Source organism: Vipera ursinii (assembly GCF_947247035.1).
Source record: "Vipera ursinii genome assembly, chromosome: 1".
In the NCBI taxonomy this organism is placed as follows: Eukaryota; Metazoa; Chordata; class Lepidosauria; order Squamata; family Viperidae; genus Vipera; species Vipera ursinii.
In genome coordinates this window covers 188692420-188708737 of record NC_139512.1, presented here as the reverse complement: position 1 = coordinate 188708737, position 16318 = coordinate 188692420, and the positions used below count along the sequence as shown (strand labels likewise).

The 16318-nt window shown below is 36.3% G+C and overlaps 1 protein-coding gene across 1 annotated transcript in view; it reads right to left on the bottom strand.

Moving 5' to 3' along the window:
• MLPH (melanophilin) overlaps positions 1 to 16318 on the bottom strand; it is a 97276-nt gene that overhangs the window by 57062 nt on the left and 23896 nt on the right. Inside the window, exons 3-8 of the mRNA XM_083350863.1 lie at positions 12946 to 13167; positions 10663 to 10817; positions 6887 to 6910; positions 4946 to 5028; positions 3330 to 3455; positions 2423 to 2628 (exon numbers count right to left, since the gene is read on the bottom strand). Of these exons, the coding sequence (XP_083206989.1) occupies positions 2423 to 2628; positions 3330 to 3455; positions 4946 to 5028; positions 6887 to 6910; positions 10663 to 10817; positions 12946 to 13167 (816 nt within the window). The remainder of the gene's footprint in view (positions 1 to 2422; positions 2629 to 3329; positions 3456 to 4945; positions 5029 to 6886; positions 6911 to 10662; positions 10818 to 12945; positions 13168 to 16318) is intronic.

Here is a 16318-nt window from a genome sequence, read left to right as displayed (position 1 = left end):
GAGGCTGTCAGCAGGCCCAGAGGAAGAGAGAGAGGCTTCTGGAGGAGTTGGTGGAGGCAGCAGCGTGCTCCAGGGGTGAAAAGAAGCAAGGCCTCTTTAAGAAAAAGGTGGAAGAGTCAGGATCAGAAAAAGGAAACGAGGCGAGATTGTCGTGTAGGAATACAAGCTAATTTGAAGGCTAATCCACATGGAGCTCCATTTCCATCTGTCCTGTTTGCCATCGTTCGCTCCCTATAGATTAAAATGGTCGATCTGAAACTTGAGCTGACCACAAACAAGGAGAGTATATCGGAGGTGGTGGTCCTTTGAGAGCTGTATGCAATGAAATTTCATTTTGATGTATGCCAATTGGTGTACATTCAAAGTGACAATAAAGTTATTTATTATTATTATTATTATTATTATTATTATTATTATTATTATTATTATTATTATTATTGATCATCGCACAGTCAGCCAGATGTTCAGATTGGATTTGGCATTTTTGTCTATCTATCGAGTCCTTACAAAGGACCTGGGATAGGCAGATGTGGATGTTTGATGGTATTACAGATATCGTCACAAGATGGAAGCAGTTCCTAGTAAGGCCGCCTTTACTGTTGTTGTTGTTATTGTTATTATTATTATATTATTATCATCGCACAATCAGACAGATGTTCAGACTGGATTTGGCATTTTTGTCTACCTATCAAGTTATATTGTTGTTGTTGTTATTATTATATTTTGGGTTCCAGTCTTAAGGATACTTTCAATATATGATACTGACTTTTATTGAGTATTCAGCATGTAAAACCTATTCTTTGAGCTGTAGCTTCTTCCTTCCCTGTTATACTTCTCAAATATCCTATGATAGGAGACAGGAATGTCGAAGCGATCTGTTTGGGCCAGGGTCTCCAAATACTTTACCTTGATATGAGTAATCTCATGAATTTTTCCCTGTAGCTAAACTGGAAAGCTTTTGTTAGAAAGTTGGAGGTTCTGGAACTTTGCCCCTTTATTCCCTAATCCAGGTTTGTAAATAGTTTTCAGCATCTCAGTCATCCAAATCACCTGTAGGTTAAGAAAACCTATAGCAAATTTAAAAAGGCATTATTTGTAACCGGAGGAAAAGCAGATGGCTGATCACTGCTCATGCACTTTCCAGTGTTTGTCACCTTGTTAAGAGAAACAACATTAGGGATAACTTGGTTTCTGATAATTTCATTTCCTAGATATTTATAGTATCGGTAAAACACTGAGCCCTCTGACGCAGCAAAGACTTGAAACATAACTAGATTGTACCTATTATATAGAAAATGTAATACCCTAAAACTCTGCAATGTAGTCAGCAGTGGGAAAATAAGAAAATATTTCTGCCCTGTTCTATGATGAGGTACATCAAAGTGATTATTTTTCACCATCTGCCTTTGTCATGCATCTGGATTCAGGCATCCATTTCCCATGTCCAGTTAAAAGCACAATGGGCTGACTGAGGCAGTCTTCAGCAGGAAAGCCTAATACAAATCTTGAAAACTAGGGAAGAGAGTTTTCCCAACAACAGACAGCTTTCCTGCAAGTTGCAGAATAGTTGACAGGAAAAGAAGTGATAATAAGCTCATCATTTCTGAAAATCTGCAGTCCCTGAATAAAGCTAAAAGTGCAAAAAAGCAAATGTCTCTTGGCCTGGGAAGGATTTGTACTCCTTCTTTGCAAACAGAACAGCCACATTTTTTTAATTGGAACACATTAATTTTTAAAAATTATTTTCAGGAATTCAATGTGGCATATATAACATTCCCTCTTCCTATCTGTCCCTGCAACCACAACCCTGGACAATAGGCTGGGCCAAAAAGAAAATGAGCAATAATATTTGTTATGACATGGAGAGCTGCATTTAATGGTTGTTGGTAGTTCATTTATTTCTCTTTCATAAATTACTCTCAGTCAACCTGGTAATTAAATGGATCGCTTTTAATTGTAATTTTGAAAACAAATGTTTTCTCATATATATGTATATGAATAGATGTATTTGTATTTTTTTTCTATGTTTATTTCACCCTTTTTATTTCATCCTTCTATTTGCTATTGCTGAATTCCATCACACAAATCATTCTGAATCTTGAAAAAATACCTTCTCTCTACGGTTTTGGTCAATTGTTCTGACATAACAGAGAATAAATTCCAATATAAAAATACCTGCAATTTTAAAACTTTAAGTAGTCAATTATATGCCAGTTTTTAATTTGCTTGAAAGACTGTGAGAAAACTGTTAATGATGGGCTGTCTTTCGGTGAATTATGAAAGAAATATAAAATCTCTGCATGTAAACAAAACGGGATACATTTCTGAAAGTTTGAACTGTCCTGAAAATGCAAGATACATCGTTAGGTAAACACTGCCTCTAACACTGGCAATTTAAGATTGCCTCTAATGCTGGAAGTACCTACCAGCTTTGGGGATTGTTTCCAGGTTTTTGATATGTGAGTTGTCTATAAACTGGACTTCCGTACTGAATTCCTGTTCTGGAAGAACTGTGTGCTTCCCTTGTTCTTGCAAGATATGATGGAAGACTGCAGCCAAGTCTGCTTCTGCTACCATGGAGTCCTTCTGCATGGAGGCTTCCTCACCATTTGGAAAATCTTCAGTGCTCTAAGAAGAATCATCATCTGTTGGTATTAATAAGTAGGCTACATATTCTCTCATTTGCACAATTACAATTGTTCTTTTCCAACAACTTCTTAATCTAAGAGCATTACCATCTAGCTTTAATCAGCTGTGGTATAATAAGCCCTGTGTGCCAAAAACATATGTACACATTTTCATGGCATATAGACATGGTAGAACCTGGTCAAAGTCACTGAAATGGGTAAAGACTACATTAAAGCTGAAAGTTGGTACTCAAGCCACATTTCTTAATATTTGACAAAAATTCAACCCAACTCTACCTACCTTCTGAAAATGCAGCAAAACTGAACTGATCCAAGATGCCAAACTTTGAAGTAAGCAACTACAAACCCAAGCTATGTTCTCACATTATGAAAGAATCTAAAAAGCTTTTTTGCCCAGGTTATGAGATCAGATAGTCAATCCAGGAGGTGCTGCAAAGATATAGTTTCTGCTGAGAGACTCACATTGCTGAGTACATGGAACATTTTGATTTTTTCCCCGAAAAAAGCCAAGAGCCCCAGGCATCTCATAGATTTTCAACAGCCTTAGTTTGAATACATTTCTCACACTGAAAACTCTTAGGCTACACATTGGGTTAACAAAGTTCATTGAGTAGAAAAGAAACTGAAAGAAGAAAAAAGGATGATAGACTCACACCACAATCAGCAACAGAACCCTAATACCTGAAAGCCTTCTTTCCCAGGACATGGAGAAAGCTGGACAGATTGACGGCGAGATTGGGAAGAATATTCTGAGTCGGTTTCAAAATCAAAGGAATGTACAGAAAGCAGGCGCTTTTTCTTGCGCATCTTAGGAAGCACAAAAAAGTAAAAGATTTAAAATTTCACTGCATCAGAAGATCACAAAATATTACATTTCACATGACTTTTAATAAAAGATAACATCCCTTCTGGTATTTACTGTATGATAGTAGCACTCATAGCTAGAAAGGCTTCTGCACATCTTGTGGATACTTCTTCTATATCCAATTGCAACCTTTCCTATATCCAGATGGCCCGCTTACAGTCAGTCACTCATGCCCCAGTCACCTCCTACTTAGCTACTTTAACAAGCTATAGATGTAGCTGCCTTTGAGAAACATATGGAAGTTATATTTGGTGCAGAATGCAGTGGTCTGGATTCAAATGACCCACTACTCTGGGAGCTTCACTGAACACTTGTTGATTTGTGGTACTGGTAATCACTGTTAAGGCCCTTATGTGGGTTCAGACTGCCATTTTCTGTATTCATCTGCCTATCTAAACAGATCAAATATGGTTACTTTCTTCAAGGACATGTCCTTACAGGATTGTCACCTGATGGGGTCTCAGAGGTAGGTATTCCCATTAAAAAACTTCATTTGCTTACTTTAGCTAGCAGAGTATCTCTCATCTAGTGGATTGTTCTGACTATCTCATTTTGCTATGACAGTTCCAGATTTCTTGGTTTTTGGCACATAAAAATTCACATTAATTTCTCTGTGACACTAATAAATATATCAGCTGGGGGGAAGCAATATTATTAAATATCTTTTAAATATAATTTATTTCTTAAAATCCTCTCTTAAATATCTTGTGCAAACCAACAATGTTTATGTTTTCTTACCTTCTAGCCAACTTTGAAAGAACCATTTTTAAAATTAGCGTTGCTGTAATGAAAAGTGACTCTAAAGGACAAGGGGATTTCAGAACAACAGCATTAATGCAGTATACTCTCACTGATTTATCTTCAAATTTATAACTCATTTATCTGGGAGAGGCCACCCTATTGTGATTAGGTACAAAGATTCAGTTAAGAGATCAGTAATTTAATAATATGACCATACTTTTGCACACTTAGTCTCAGCAGTTGTGGAATGGCAAAATGTTTAAATTATTTTCTTTATATTTTAGTACTGTAGATGTACTGTAGTGCCTTCTGTATAGACAGCCAAGATACTCCTCATTTTCATCAGGCCTCTGCAGATTACACCTGGTTGATCTCATCTCAACTGGGAATATCAGGATTATAGGTTAGACTGAGAAATCAAAACATATATTGAAAGAAGACAGTGGAAAAGAGTCCTTCCTTGAGAATTCAGACATAAATGAACACATTTCTGGAAATGTATCAAATTCACTAGGACTTTTGTTTTGACTGTTCAAAACCAAAAGAAATTTGTGTCAGAAAGATGCATCTTTCCTCAAGATAAATTCAGAGGAGGGGACGCAGTGAGGAAAAGAAAGGGCAATATGATTTAATAGAAATTCCACATTATGTAAAACATGCATGGAAAAAAAGTTACATGAATTATCCTTACCCTGGCATAAGACTCAGATTCTGCTCCATCCACATCATCACTTGTTTCCTCTTCCTCACTCTTCCTGTACAGGTGATAATCACCTGGATAAGAAAGACACATGCATGTATGCAAACAAACATACTGATTACATACCTATCATGCAACTGGAGAGGGGCTACAGCTCAGTTACAGACCACATTTTACATTCCAGAAGATGTCAGGTTCAATTGCTGCCAACCTCATTTCACTGATTTAGAAATTGATATTGCTGTATATTCATTCCCAATGGTAACTTCATTTCTCGTTTACTGTAATCTGGTCCATGAATGCCCTTCTTACAACTGCCCTGCTAGCAACAGCTAGTGAAAAATATTCTCATATAAAGACACTGTTGAAGGAACTTGTCCTTGCTGTTGGTTAGTTAGGCTGACAAATGTAAGTAACTTGGAAGGCAGGGCACCTGGGATGCCATTTTCTCCCACTGTAGATTAGTCAGACTGCTGGGATAATCAGAAGGCCTTCTTGGTTGTACCACTTCTTGTGGGTATTCCTTAAACACTACCAACAAAGAGGCCCGTTCATCTCATAATGCTGCTGTTGATATATGATATTCATAGCCACTGGTTATATTACAGACTGACTCTATGGACTGTAAGTATGTTAAAATATAGTGTTGCACCTTATCACCTAAAATTAATTATGTTAATTGTTGGACTTTTATCAGAAATAAACAGGACATTCCTCAAGGTGATTGTATCTGTAATTTCCTGACCAAGTATGGTGAATTAATTGCAGATCCACAACAGACCACAGGATTTCATTCAGAGGTTTGCCTCAATTTGACTAGGGCTCAGTTGGAGTCAGTCTACCTACTTTGAAACATTAGCCAAATCCAAAATGAGATTCAGAAATTGGGCTGTATTTTGTTCCCTTGGCAAGTATGGAACAATATAAACAATTCTACATTTTATCTTATAACAGACTTGGACTTTTTTCAGACACATTAAAATGCATGAGGGAATGCAGCCTGCCAAGATTCATTGAAACATGTTTAGGAATTTTAAGCTATACTTCTATGACTTTTGATTGTTTTAACAGAAAGTTTCTGTACCCAGGTTGTTTGAGGACAGAATTTAAAAGACTTTTTCAACCATACTAAAAAACCATTGTAGCCAATTTCAGATCCATGAGTAAATTTGTGGCTAAAGTAAAGGATCTCCAAGAAACGGAACTGATTCTCAAATAATATGATGGGGAAATGAGATGAAAACTTGAATGGGGAAAAAAGGGAGAAAAATGAAGTGAATCATTTGCTGAACTAAACTGCAAGGAAAATGAAACAATTAAAAATAAAACAAGACTATTTAAAATACAAATCAGATCTCAGAACCAATAGGAAATGGTACGATAATAGCTTAAACAACATGTTTACGATGACACAATTAAGAAATTAGGAACAAAGGTATGGAACAATCTCAGTCAAGGAATCAGTACTTCAGATGCTGTGAAAGGAATGGCCCTTTGGCTCAATTTTCAAACGGTTACCTCCCTTCCTGGCAGAAGCTATTTTCTTAAAAGAGCACTGTTTCCCTTTCGGGAGTTCCCCAAAGCTGTAAAGTCCTGTTTTGCATTAGCAAGCTACTGAACAAACATCTTGGAAGTAACCAATGGCAAACCACTTCTGTATCATGCAAAAAAAAATTGAACAGATGTGTCCATATAAATCATCAACTCAAACGCAATGTTACAGTTTTGTCCCACTTCTGCTCAGGACATTAACATCTGATGCACATTTGTATGATTTTTGGATTTTTGTTTTGTTTTGATGGATGAATTCCTGCGTACAGTATGTACTCAATATCTGAAATTTGGAATATTAAGAGACTCCATTTTCAAGATTCTTTCAAAAGGACAGCACTGTATTAAATTTGTAAATTACTATGAAAAAAAGCTACTTACTGGTGACATCTGGCAAGCTATGTACTCTGCCACACATAAAAGAAATTATGCTATTTTAAATCAGACTTTATAGTAAACATGATGTAGGGTCAAAGTCTAATTACATTTATCAGAGTTCATAGCTAATCAACAAAAAGCAATAGAAAATAGCAGCCCTTTTGCGTATCTGTGAAATGGCGTACACAGCATTAAATAGTTAACAATACTAAGTTATGCACACTTGGAATGTGATAGGGACATCCTTGTATTCCATTGATTGTCCCTGCACCATGAAATGTGTGCAAGAATAAGAGTGACCTTCCTACACACTCTCATGTAATTGTGACAGTCTTACTCAAAGCTGAGTTAGCACAAATATAATGTACCCAATAAATTATCAGAATGACAAAAGGACAGAATATCTGAGTTTTTGAAACTTGAATCTGTGAGGGACATACATCTGATGATGCCAGGAAGCAGGGCTTGATGCCCACCTTATGGAATATTTTCCCTCCAAATTATGGTTTCCTTCACCACTGTTAATGTTCAAGGCCTTTAAGGCCTTATAAGGAATGGCTGCCAATACAATCCTGGGTTATATAGAATCAAGAATCAAGTCATAGAATCAAGATGATGCGAGATATTAGTACAGCTTTATAAAAGCCTAGTAAGACCATACCTGGAATACTGCAGCCACTTTTGGTCACCATATCACAAAAAAGATGTTGAGAGTTTGGAAAAAAATCAGAGAAAAGCAACTAAGATGATCAAAGGCTTGGAGACTAAAACATATGAAGAATGGCTGCAGGACTTGGGTTTGGCTAGTCTAAAGAAAAGAAGAAATAGGGGTGACATGATAGCAGTGTTCCAATATCTCAGGGGCTTCCACAAAGAAGAGGGAGCCAAGCTATTCTCCAAAGCACCTGAAAGCAGGACAAGAAGCAATGGATGGAAACTAGTCAAGGACTAAGGAGAAACTTCCTGACAGTTAGAACAATTAACCAGTGGAACAACCTGCCTCCAGAAGTGGTGAATGCTCCAACACTGGAAGTTTTTAAGAAGAGACTGGACAGCCATTTGTCTGAAATGGTATAGGGTTTCCTGCCTGAGCAGGGGGTTGGACTAGATGACCTCCAAGGCCCCTTCCAACTTTACTATTATGATTATGATTAAGGCTTGGCTATGACACCAGGTTTGTTATATAAAATTATTGTGAAGTCATTTTTAAGAACTGTGTCATAAAGGATACAGCTGTAAATCTAATCCAAATCAGAATACCTTGTTGAATTTTAGCTGAATTTCCTCAAGATTTCTAAGTCTCTCTCTCTCTCCCTAAATATTTGTTGTCAAGGTGGAGTGCAGCTAAATTTTCATTCAGACTGTAGTATAATTTCCCAACACTCCTGCCTTATGGCTACGATAAGGCAGGAGTGATTTCACCAATTTCACCCATATAGAAAGGAAGTGAATGTATACATCTTTCTGACCTTGACCATAACAGTGTTCTACCTGCATTCAAGTAAATGAGAATACAGCATCTTATCAGACCTAAATGCTGATCCTTGTTAATACAGATACTAAAAGAGGGAGAAGATACAGGACAACGGAAGAGGGTCAGTTTAACCAGCCTTATGCTTGTATATGGGTTTTCATATTCTGTCTCAACTTCAAACCTGGCTGAGTCTGTAGGGTTCCCCCCCCCACCCTTCTGTTCAATTGTATCCCACTGTCAGAAGCTGCCAGGTCAAGTCCCTTGGCAAGGTTTTTTGGTAGTTGTTTGCCACTGCCTGCATCTGAGGGCAAAGAGAAAATGGCTATCCCAAGGTCACCCAGCTGGCTTTATGCCTAAGGCGGGTCTACAACTCACGGTCTCCTGGTTTCTAGCCTGATACCTTAACCACTACTCCAAACTGGGTCTCATTTATTTTATTTAGTAATATTTAGTTATTGGTTTGTTATTCAGTTAGTAAAATATGTATGCCCCCCTCTTCAAAAGATGCAGTATTTCATATCTGCAATTTCCAGATCATACTTTTTATTTTTTTTCTACAGTTCCATACTGATGGATTCTAAAAACTGCTTATTTTTTGTGACATTTTTATTTCCTTAGGACTGGTATTGCCAAATCATGAATTTAGATTCTACTCTTTTTATATTTTTGTTCTAATTCATTTTAGAGTTTCTAAGATCATAAATATATAAAACTACATATAGTAAAATAAATGGTATCTGAAAACTATCAGAATGTTCATGAAGCTTATTTGTGGCATGAAAGGTGGTGAGTACAACAAGCAAGCACCAAACAAGAAATAGGATGTTCACTAAACACAAATATGTAGCTTTGAAAAAACTCTAGCCATGCTAAAGACTGTGTTAAAGGAAAGAGACTGGAAGTTAATGGGTCCCAAGAAACCAGCAGAAAGTCAATGCGTTCTGACTAAGAGAATGGAATTCTGAGTTGGATCCAAAGAGCCATAACTGGAAAGAAAATAACCACAAGCAAAGTTCCATAAATGCTTGTACACAGATATATGACAATTCTTTTGTGGCTACTTAAACAAAAAAAGGGTACAAATCCTTAAGGCATTTTCAGAAGCAGATATTTTTTAAGTATATAATATGAAGTACATTATATGAAGAATAAAATCCAATTCCGTAATACTAGGTTGCTTTCTAACAGTGTCATATCCCTACCACCCTATCACTCAGTTTAAACCCTGATTAACTGTAAAACAATGTGACATTTCCAGTTCTAAATCTATAAAGTTCTAAAACCATACCATAGTTCTAAAAACATATGTATTATCAATTGGGCTGTGCAATACTTTGGATTCAAGGAAAAATATGCTCTCAAATGTACAGACCTATCTTAAGTTTCTTAAATATTAAGATACAGTTCCCTGGGACTGTGCAGCTTCTACGATGGAGCTATATAAGCACTGCTATATTCTCTGAAGCATTTTCTTCCCTTGGCAACTGAAGTACCATACACAGGACTACTATATTTACAACAGAAGTATTTCACTTCAAGAAAACAGCATACCATAATAATGATAACTTCTTATGGTTTGCAATGTTGTTGATTAGAAACTCCTGCTTATTAATCAAATATATTTTTGATACAATTTTCAGTTGTATTATTTCTGGTGAGTATTCTGTGGTCATTGCGAAAAAAGGATGGTAGAAATCAATGATTCTTTAGAACAGAATGTTCCTAGTTTTTCTAATCAAATGGACAGGTAAGAGCCAACACTGGAAGCTCACAGACACTCTCAATTACTATATTGGAGGCAATGTGACTGTGTCACAAAGCTTTATTTTATGCAATCAAGAAAGTTACATTATATAATAATTACTACATTATCTCTCCATATATTATCATTACCTCTCCTGGCACGTAATACCAAATTTGGATGCTGGAAAATATAAAAGTCAAACACTTCACTCTTACAAACAACTTATTCTTTCAAATTTTTCATATTATTATCTTTAGAAAAATGGGTCTTTTTTACTTTCAAATGGATATCCCTAAGTTTTTGAATGAAATAACTATCCAGTTACTCATTCCAATTCACTTTTTCCAAACCATTTCCCAGTGGTGATTAACTTTCTAAAACAAAGTTGATGGGGATCAAACCAGCTGGAAAACCACATTCTTTGGCCTGAGAGTAATGTAATATGTGGAAATAGACTGCAGTTATTCAGAGATAATTACAGTGATGTGCTATTTAACTCAGTATCCAGTGGTTTGTAGAATCTTCCAAGCTTTCTAAAGAAAGTTACTGAGAAGATCTTACTAAGACCATTGCTCATACCAAGCAAAGTAGATTTCGTTTTCTGTCCATGCGACATCCTTGCATAGAGAGATCGAATCACCTTAGCACTTCCAAAATGCTTGAAACGAGTTCTGACATGTTCATAATACCATTCCAAGGATCCAGTTTTGACAGTCCTGCCCAAGAGATGAGAGACAGTATACACGTTAGCCAGGATGTATTCTTCATTCAGTTAAAATATTCCCACTGGTTTCAGTGAGGAAGACTGATAAAATGATAATGCTTTTAAATATAACTAATAAATCTGAGCACTGTTGATACATTACTCCTATTCAGGATAATCATCTAGATAGAAAAACCAGGGCTCTGCTGTTCTAACACCAACATAACCTGTAAGCCACCCAGAATTTTCTTATAGGGGAGATGGTGATATGATATATATATATATATATATATATATATATATATATATATATATATATATATATATATATATATATATATATGTGTGTGTGTGTGTGTGTGTGTGTGTGTGTGTGTGTGTGTGTGTGTGTAAATTACTAACAAAGAATTAAAGGGAAACTGAGATGCATTTCTGACTCCTTAGTCGTCCTCAGCCAGCTATACCCTTCTGAGATTCGAACCTGGGCTGATTGCATACAAGGCAGTGTTATTTGCCTCTAAGAATAATACAACTGAAAATTGTATCAAATAAAGATTTGCCCCATGTTTGGGGCCTAGCAAGGTAATCTAAATAGTTAACATTTGAAATATATATATATATATATATATATATATATATATATATATATATATATATATATATATATATATAACATTCACATGTTGACTGTTCTCATGTGAAGAGAAACCTCTTTAAAGAACCAGTTACTCAGTTTTCTTCACAATTTTGGCTCAATAAACATGTATCAATATTAAGTATTTTTAATTCAATGCATTAGTTACCTGTGTATGAATAATGCTAGCATAAGGCTTTATTTTCTCAAAATTATTCTAAGTAAAGAGAATTGCCTTTAGTTTTGAAATAAGATAATGTGGTATTGTGTCAGAAAGTAGGAGCCATTGTTCCAAAAAGTTCTAAACAATGTCCCACATTTGGTGACTCTTTACATATGGAATAGTCCTTAACTGACGAGGATTATTCATATTATCTGTGTGTTTCTATACAGATCATATGAATAATCCTCATCAATTAAGGACTATCATGGCAATGATGTTGCTGTAGGAATTAGGGTAAATCTGACTAGTTACTTAGTGTTGTTAATTTTTGATGATCAAGGAAGTAAGAAACAAAAAATGGCTGCTTTTTTCTGCTATAACAGAAAATGCAGGTAAAAGAGAAGTAATGGCCATAAGCAACAGTGGAAAATCCATGAAAAATAGGTTTTTAAAGTTTACACCTTTATTGCTTTAGCATTTTAAAAGACCAAAGACAAAGCACAGCTCTTATTTTTGCAAATTTAACTTTTAAAAATACTGCATTATAATATCTTTTTAAACATTTTTTTAACATAGTCTTAAATATTTGCCAATCTGGAAAGTGGATCAAATTCTCGAATTCTAAGAATTTGAAAGAAAGCAGCTTCAAGCTGATAGAGATGAGTATATGGGGAAGGAAGGAAGGAAGGAAGGAAGGAAGGAAGGAAGGAAGGAAGGAAGGAAGGAAGGAAGAAAGAAAGAAAGAAAGAAAGAAAGAAAGAAAGAAAGAAAGAAAGAAAGAAAGAAAGAAAGAAAGAAAGGGTGTCTGAATTTATTGTCATCTTTGCAGGAATCACTATCTTTCAGCATATCATGTGTTATGCCCTCTGGATTATAGTTTGTCTCCTTCTTTTAATAATGAAAAAAGTCAGTATTAGCATCTTTCTCTTCCCCCCACCCACAATCCATTCCTTCCTCTAGTTTCTACTCTCATAGATGTCCACAGAGAGAAGAGATAACAAACATACTTTGTAACAGCATGACATAAATTTAAATAGTTGCATTCAGCATTGGGCCACAAGGATAAAAGGGTATGGTTTGTAACCCATCACCATGCAGGTTACATCATTTATCTCTCATCATGACTTGTTTTCAGTTCTAGATCTAGGGTATTACTAACAGGAGGTAGATTCAAATGAACAAAAACTAACCAAACTAAACACAATATTCTTTGTAAGATGTGCTAAGTCATGAAAGCGATACTTCACATGAGAAATTAAAAAGCTTAAGAATGTTACTGTTTAATGTCCAGTCAGAAACATAATAAAGAGAGGAGATGACAAAACTCTTGTCTAGCCCACTTACCTAACTAGGCGGCATGGATCACACATCCAACCTTGCTCCTTTTTGTTGTACTGGCTGCAGCTTTTGCATATGTACAAGTGACAGTCCAAGCACTGGCGTTTGCTGTTTAATAGAAACTTAAAGGGTTGCAGACAGTGGATACAGAGGGTTTCATTGAGGTGGGATTGACTGGACAGTAGCTCCCGCTTAGTGCTTTCTTTTTCAACTTTGCATTTTAGATCCCTTTGGGGAAAAATAAATAAACCATGTCATATGCTTATCAAACACCAGCACGCTCACACTCAAATATATATGCATGCATTTCTGAATACTGCAAGCCCTCTAAAGTGAGTGGCCGTAATAAATATAATCAGTAATAATATAAAATTAATAATGTCCATATTGTATATTTAAATTAAATGGTGTCAAAAAAGGTTTCTCATGTTTAATCAGATAAAAATATGAGAGAAAGTGAATTATTCATTCTTAACAGGGCACTTAAAATTCAAATTCCTTATGTGAAACAGATCAGCAGTGGGTAGCTGTCTGTGATCTACAGTTTAAATTTTATTCTTTGTTCCCCTTAAATAGAGAAGATCAGAATTTTCAGATTGATAGGACCAGGATTTTCTGACCTCTGTATATGAAGCTATACTGTGCATATTATATCTACATTTGTAAGGATTTTTTTTAAAAAAGAAGAATGAAAAGGTTGTCTCCCTCTTTCCTTGAGTTCTACTGAAAATCAATTTCATGCCACCCTCTATTAAATTTACTTCCCGCAAATTGCTCCTTTTATTTATTCGCCAAATACCCCCCCTTCACCTTATCCTTCTGTCTGAGCCCCTGCTCTTTAGCCATTTCCTGTTGCCTTCTCCTCCTGGGGGGTGGGGTGGGCAAATGCTAGAAACCATCAGTCCAATTCACTGTCCAAGCATACTTCCTCCCTCCAACATTAGCATTTCTATGGTCAGGCATTTTTTCACAACACCTCTGTGCCTTGGCCTTCCATTGCCACATGACAAATAACATCAGGCCTTCCAAACCTGCTCCGTTAGCTGTATCTTCACTTTTGCAACGTTGAATAAGAAGGATACAACAGCATTTGCTGTTCAATTTAAGTTTCTAAGATTTGCAAACGTTGGGCAGGTACCACCAAGCTGCGCATATAAAGCTGAATTCTCAAAATCACAGAGAATCTGCATAGATGTAATTCTGTGTAGATTTTGAATTACTTTTAAGCTTTGGCTTCAGTACACTAGAAGGGAAAGATTAGCATTTCTCAACCTTGGCAATTTTGAAGTATGTGGATTTTAATTCCTTCTGGCTGGGGGATTCTGGGAGTTGAAGTCCATGTTTCTTAAAATTGCTAAGAGTGAGAAACACTTAGGTATATGAAGCCATTGATATACAATCCCTCCACTTTGTCTGACATTTATGTTTGCTTTTTAAACTTGTTAGATGTCAACTATGTGGCTTATAGCACATCAAATAATGTGTGGGAACAAGAGACTGCATTTAGGTATTATTTTGAAATGACGTTCATTATTTAGCTTAGTCATCTAGACTAAGGGAGGGAAAAATTGGGTTTCCCATGGAACATGATCACCATCTACATCATACTCTAAACTACAAATCTCAAAGTATAAAGCAGACATCCTCTGAAGAAATCTGGCAAATCTTGTCTTTTGTGACCTTCCCCTGTAAAACAAATACTTAGAAGTTCATAAACTTTCTTAATGTCATCATAGCCCTATGTGATAAACTATTATCATCATCAATCATCATTGTTATCATCAACTGTGTCTTGTTTACTGAGGGTTGGTGGGTGGCCAAGGCTAAAGAAACTCAGCTTCCCAGGCCATATTAGCAGAAATCAGATTCAAATCAGGGGCTTCTTCTTCATGGTTTTTAATTGCTAAATGAGAATATGCCTGGGTCACAAAATTTGAATGTTACTTAGACGCACTAGACATGGGTAGCTCAGTTTCTTTCTTATTGTGGTTTAGGCATCTGTAGAGTATTTTCAGCACAAATCCAGAAGAATGGTCTTGCATGAAAGACCAGGTCAACATATGAAGGTTCAATTAAACTGATTTATTATTAAAAGTCTATATACAGGAATCTATTCAACTAACAGTCTGGCCTTGGGCTGAAGTCAGTATGTTTCCCTGTAAGTAATATGGAATAGTAATCTCAGTTTGTAGGAACTAAAAATATATTCCAATCAATATCTCATATACACTTTAAGCTGGATTTTATCAGCACAGATCTGCCAGGTTTCTGATATGACTTTTGTTTGCTTTCAGCACATACACAGCATCTTTTGTTTGCCTTTGGGGCAATTATTAAGGAATGTAGTATTTGTATTGTAGGATAGGTCCTTGATGGCTTATTTCCAGGTGGGTAGGACTGGAAAGTATAACTGGAAAATTTTCATATACATAGTTATTAATGTTGCTCCTGTGGTATATTAACTAGCAATAGTGCACTGAGATGTTTGCTTTTTCTGTTTTCGCAAATGTCTGGAAGTATGACCAAATAAATATATTGTGTACACAGACAAAAAAGGAGATTAACTTAGGGGCTCAACAAGTCATCTATAGAAGTTGACTATAGAAGCATTTATACAGTATAGGCCCAGTACTCTTCAATATCTTCATCAATGACTTAGATGAGAGAATTGAAGGGGAGCATCCCTTCCTTATATGTTGCAAACAGCCATTTCCAGCGGGGAAAGCAGGACAAAGCAGAGTGGGGAAAAATATTTTCCTTTGGTATATTTCCAGTCTGAATTAGACCAAGGCAGGCTCCCGACAGGACAGCCCTTTTAAGTATTATGTATTAATAGAAAAACAACTAACCTACCTCTGCTCATAAAAGCTAAAGCTGTTCACATAAAAAACAGATGTGCTCTGATTAACTATCACAGCCACCATTGTGACAGTTTTGCTGTACTGTTGTCTGTGGACGCCCCCATTAAAAGCAAGCATAGGATAAACTGAGCCTGGTTTGTTCTTAGTCTTTTAAGTGGCCACAAACTACTAGCAAAAGTGGCATTTCATCACAAGGCAAGGAGGCATCGAGAAATGTTTCCCCTTTTGCATCTGAGTATCCAAGAAGGGACGGGAAAGGAGAAAGGAAAGAGGAAAGACAAAGAAAAGACAAGAAAAGAGGGGAAGAGAGCAAGGAAGGAAAAAGAAGGAAAGAGGGGAAGGAAGAAGGAAAAAAGAGAATAAAGAGGGAACGAAAAAGAAGAAAAGGGAAGAAGGAAGGAAGGAAGGAAGGAAGGAAGGAAGGAAGGAAGGAAGGAAGGAAGGAAGGAAGGAAGGAAGGAAGGAAGGATATTACAATGAGTGAGAGGGAGGGTCTGAGGGAAGTTCTGCCTTAGCAC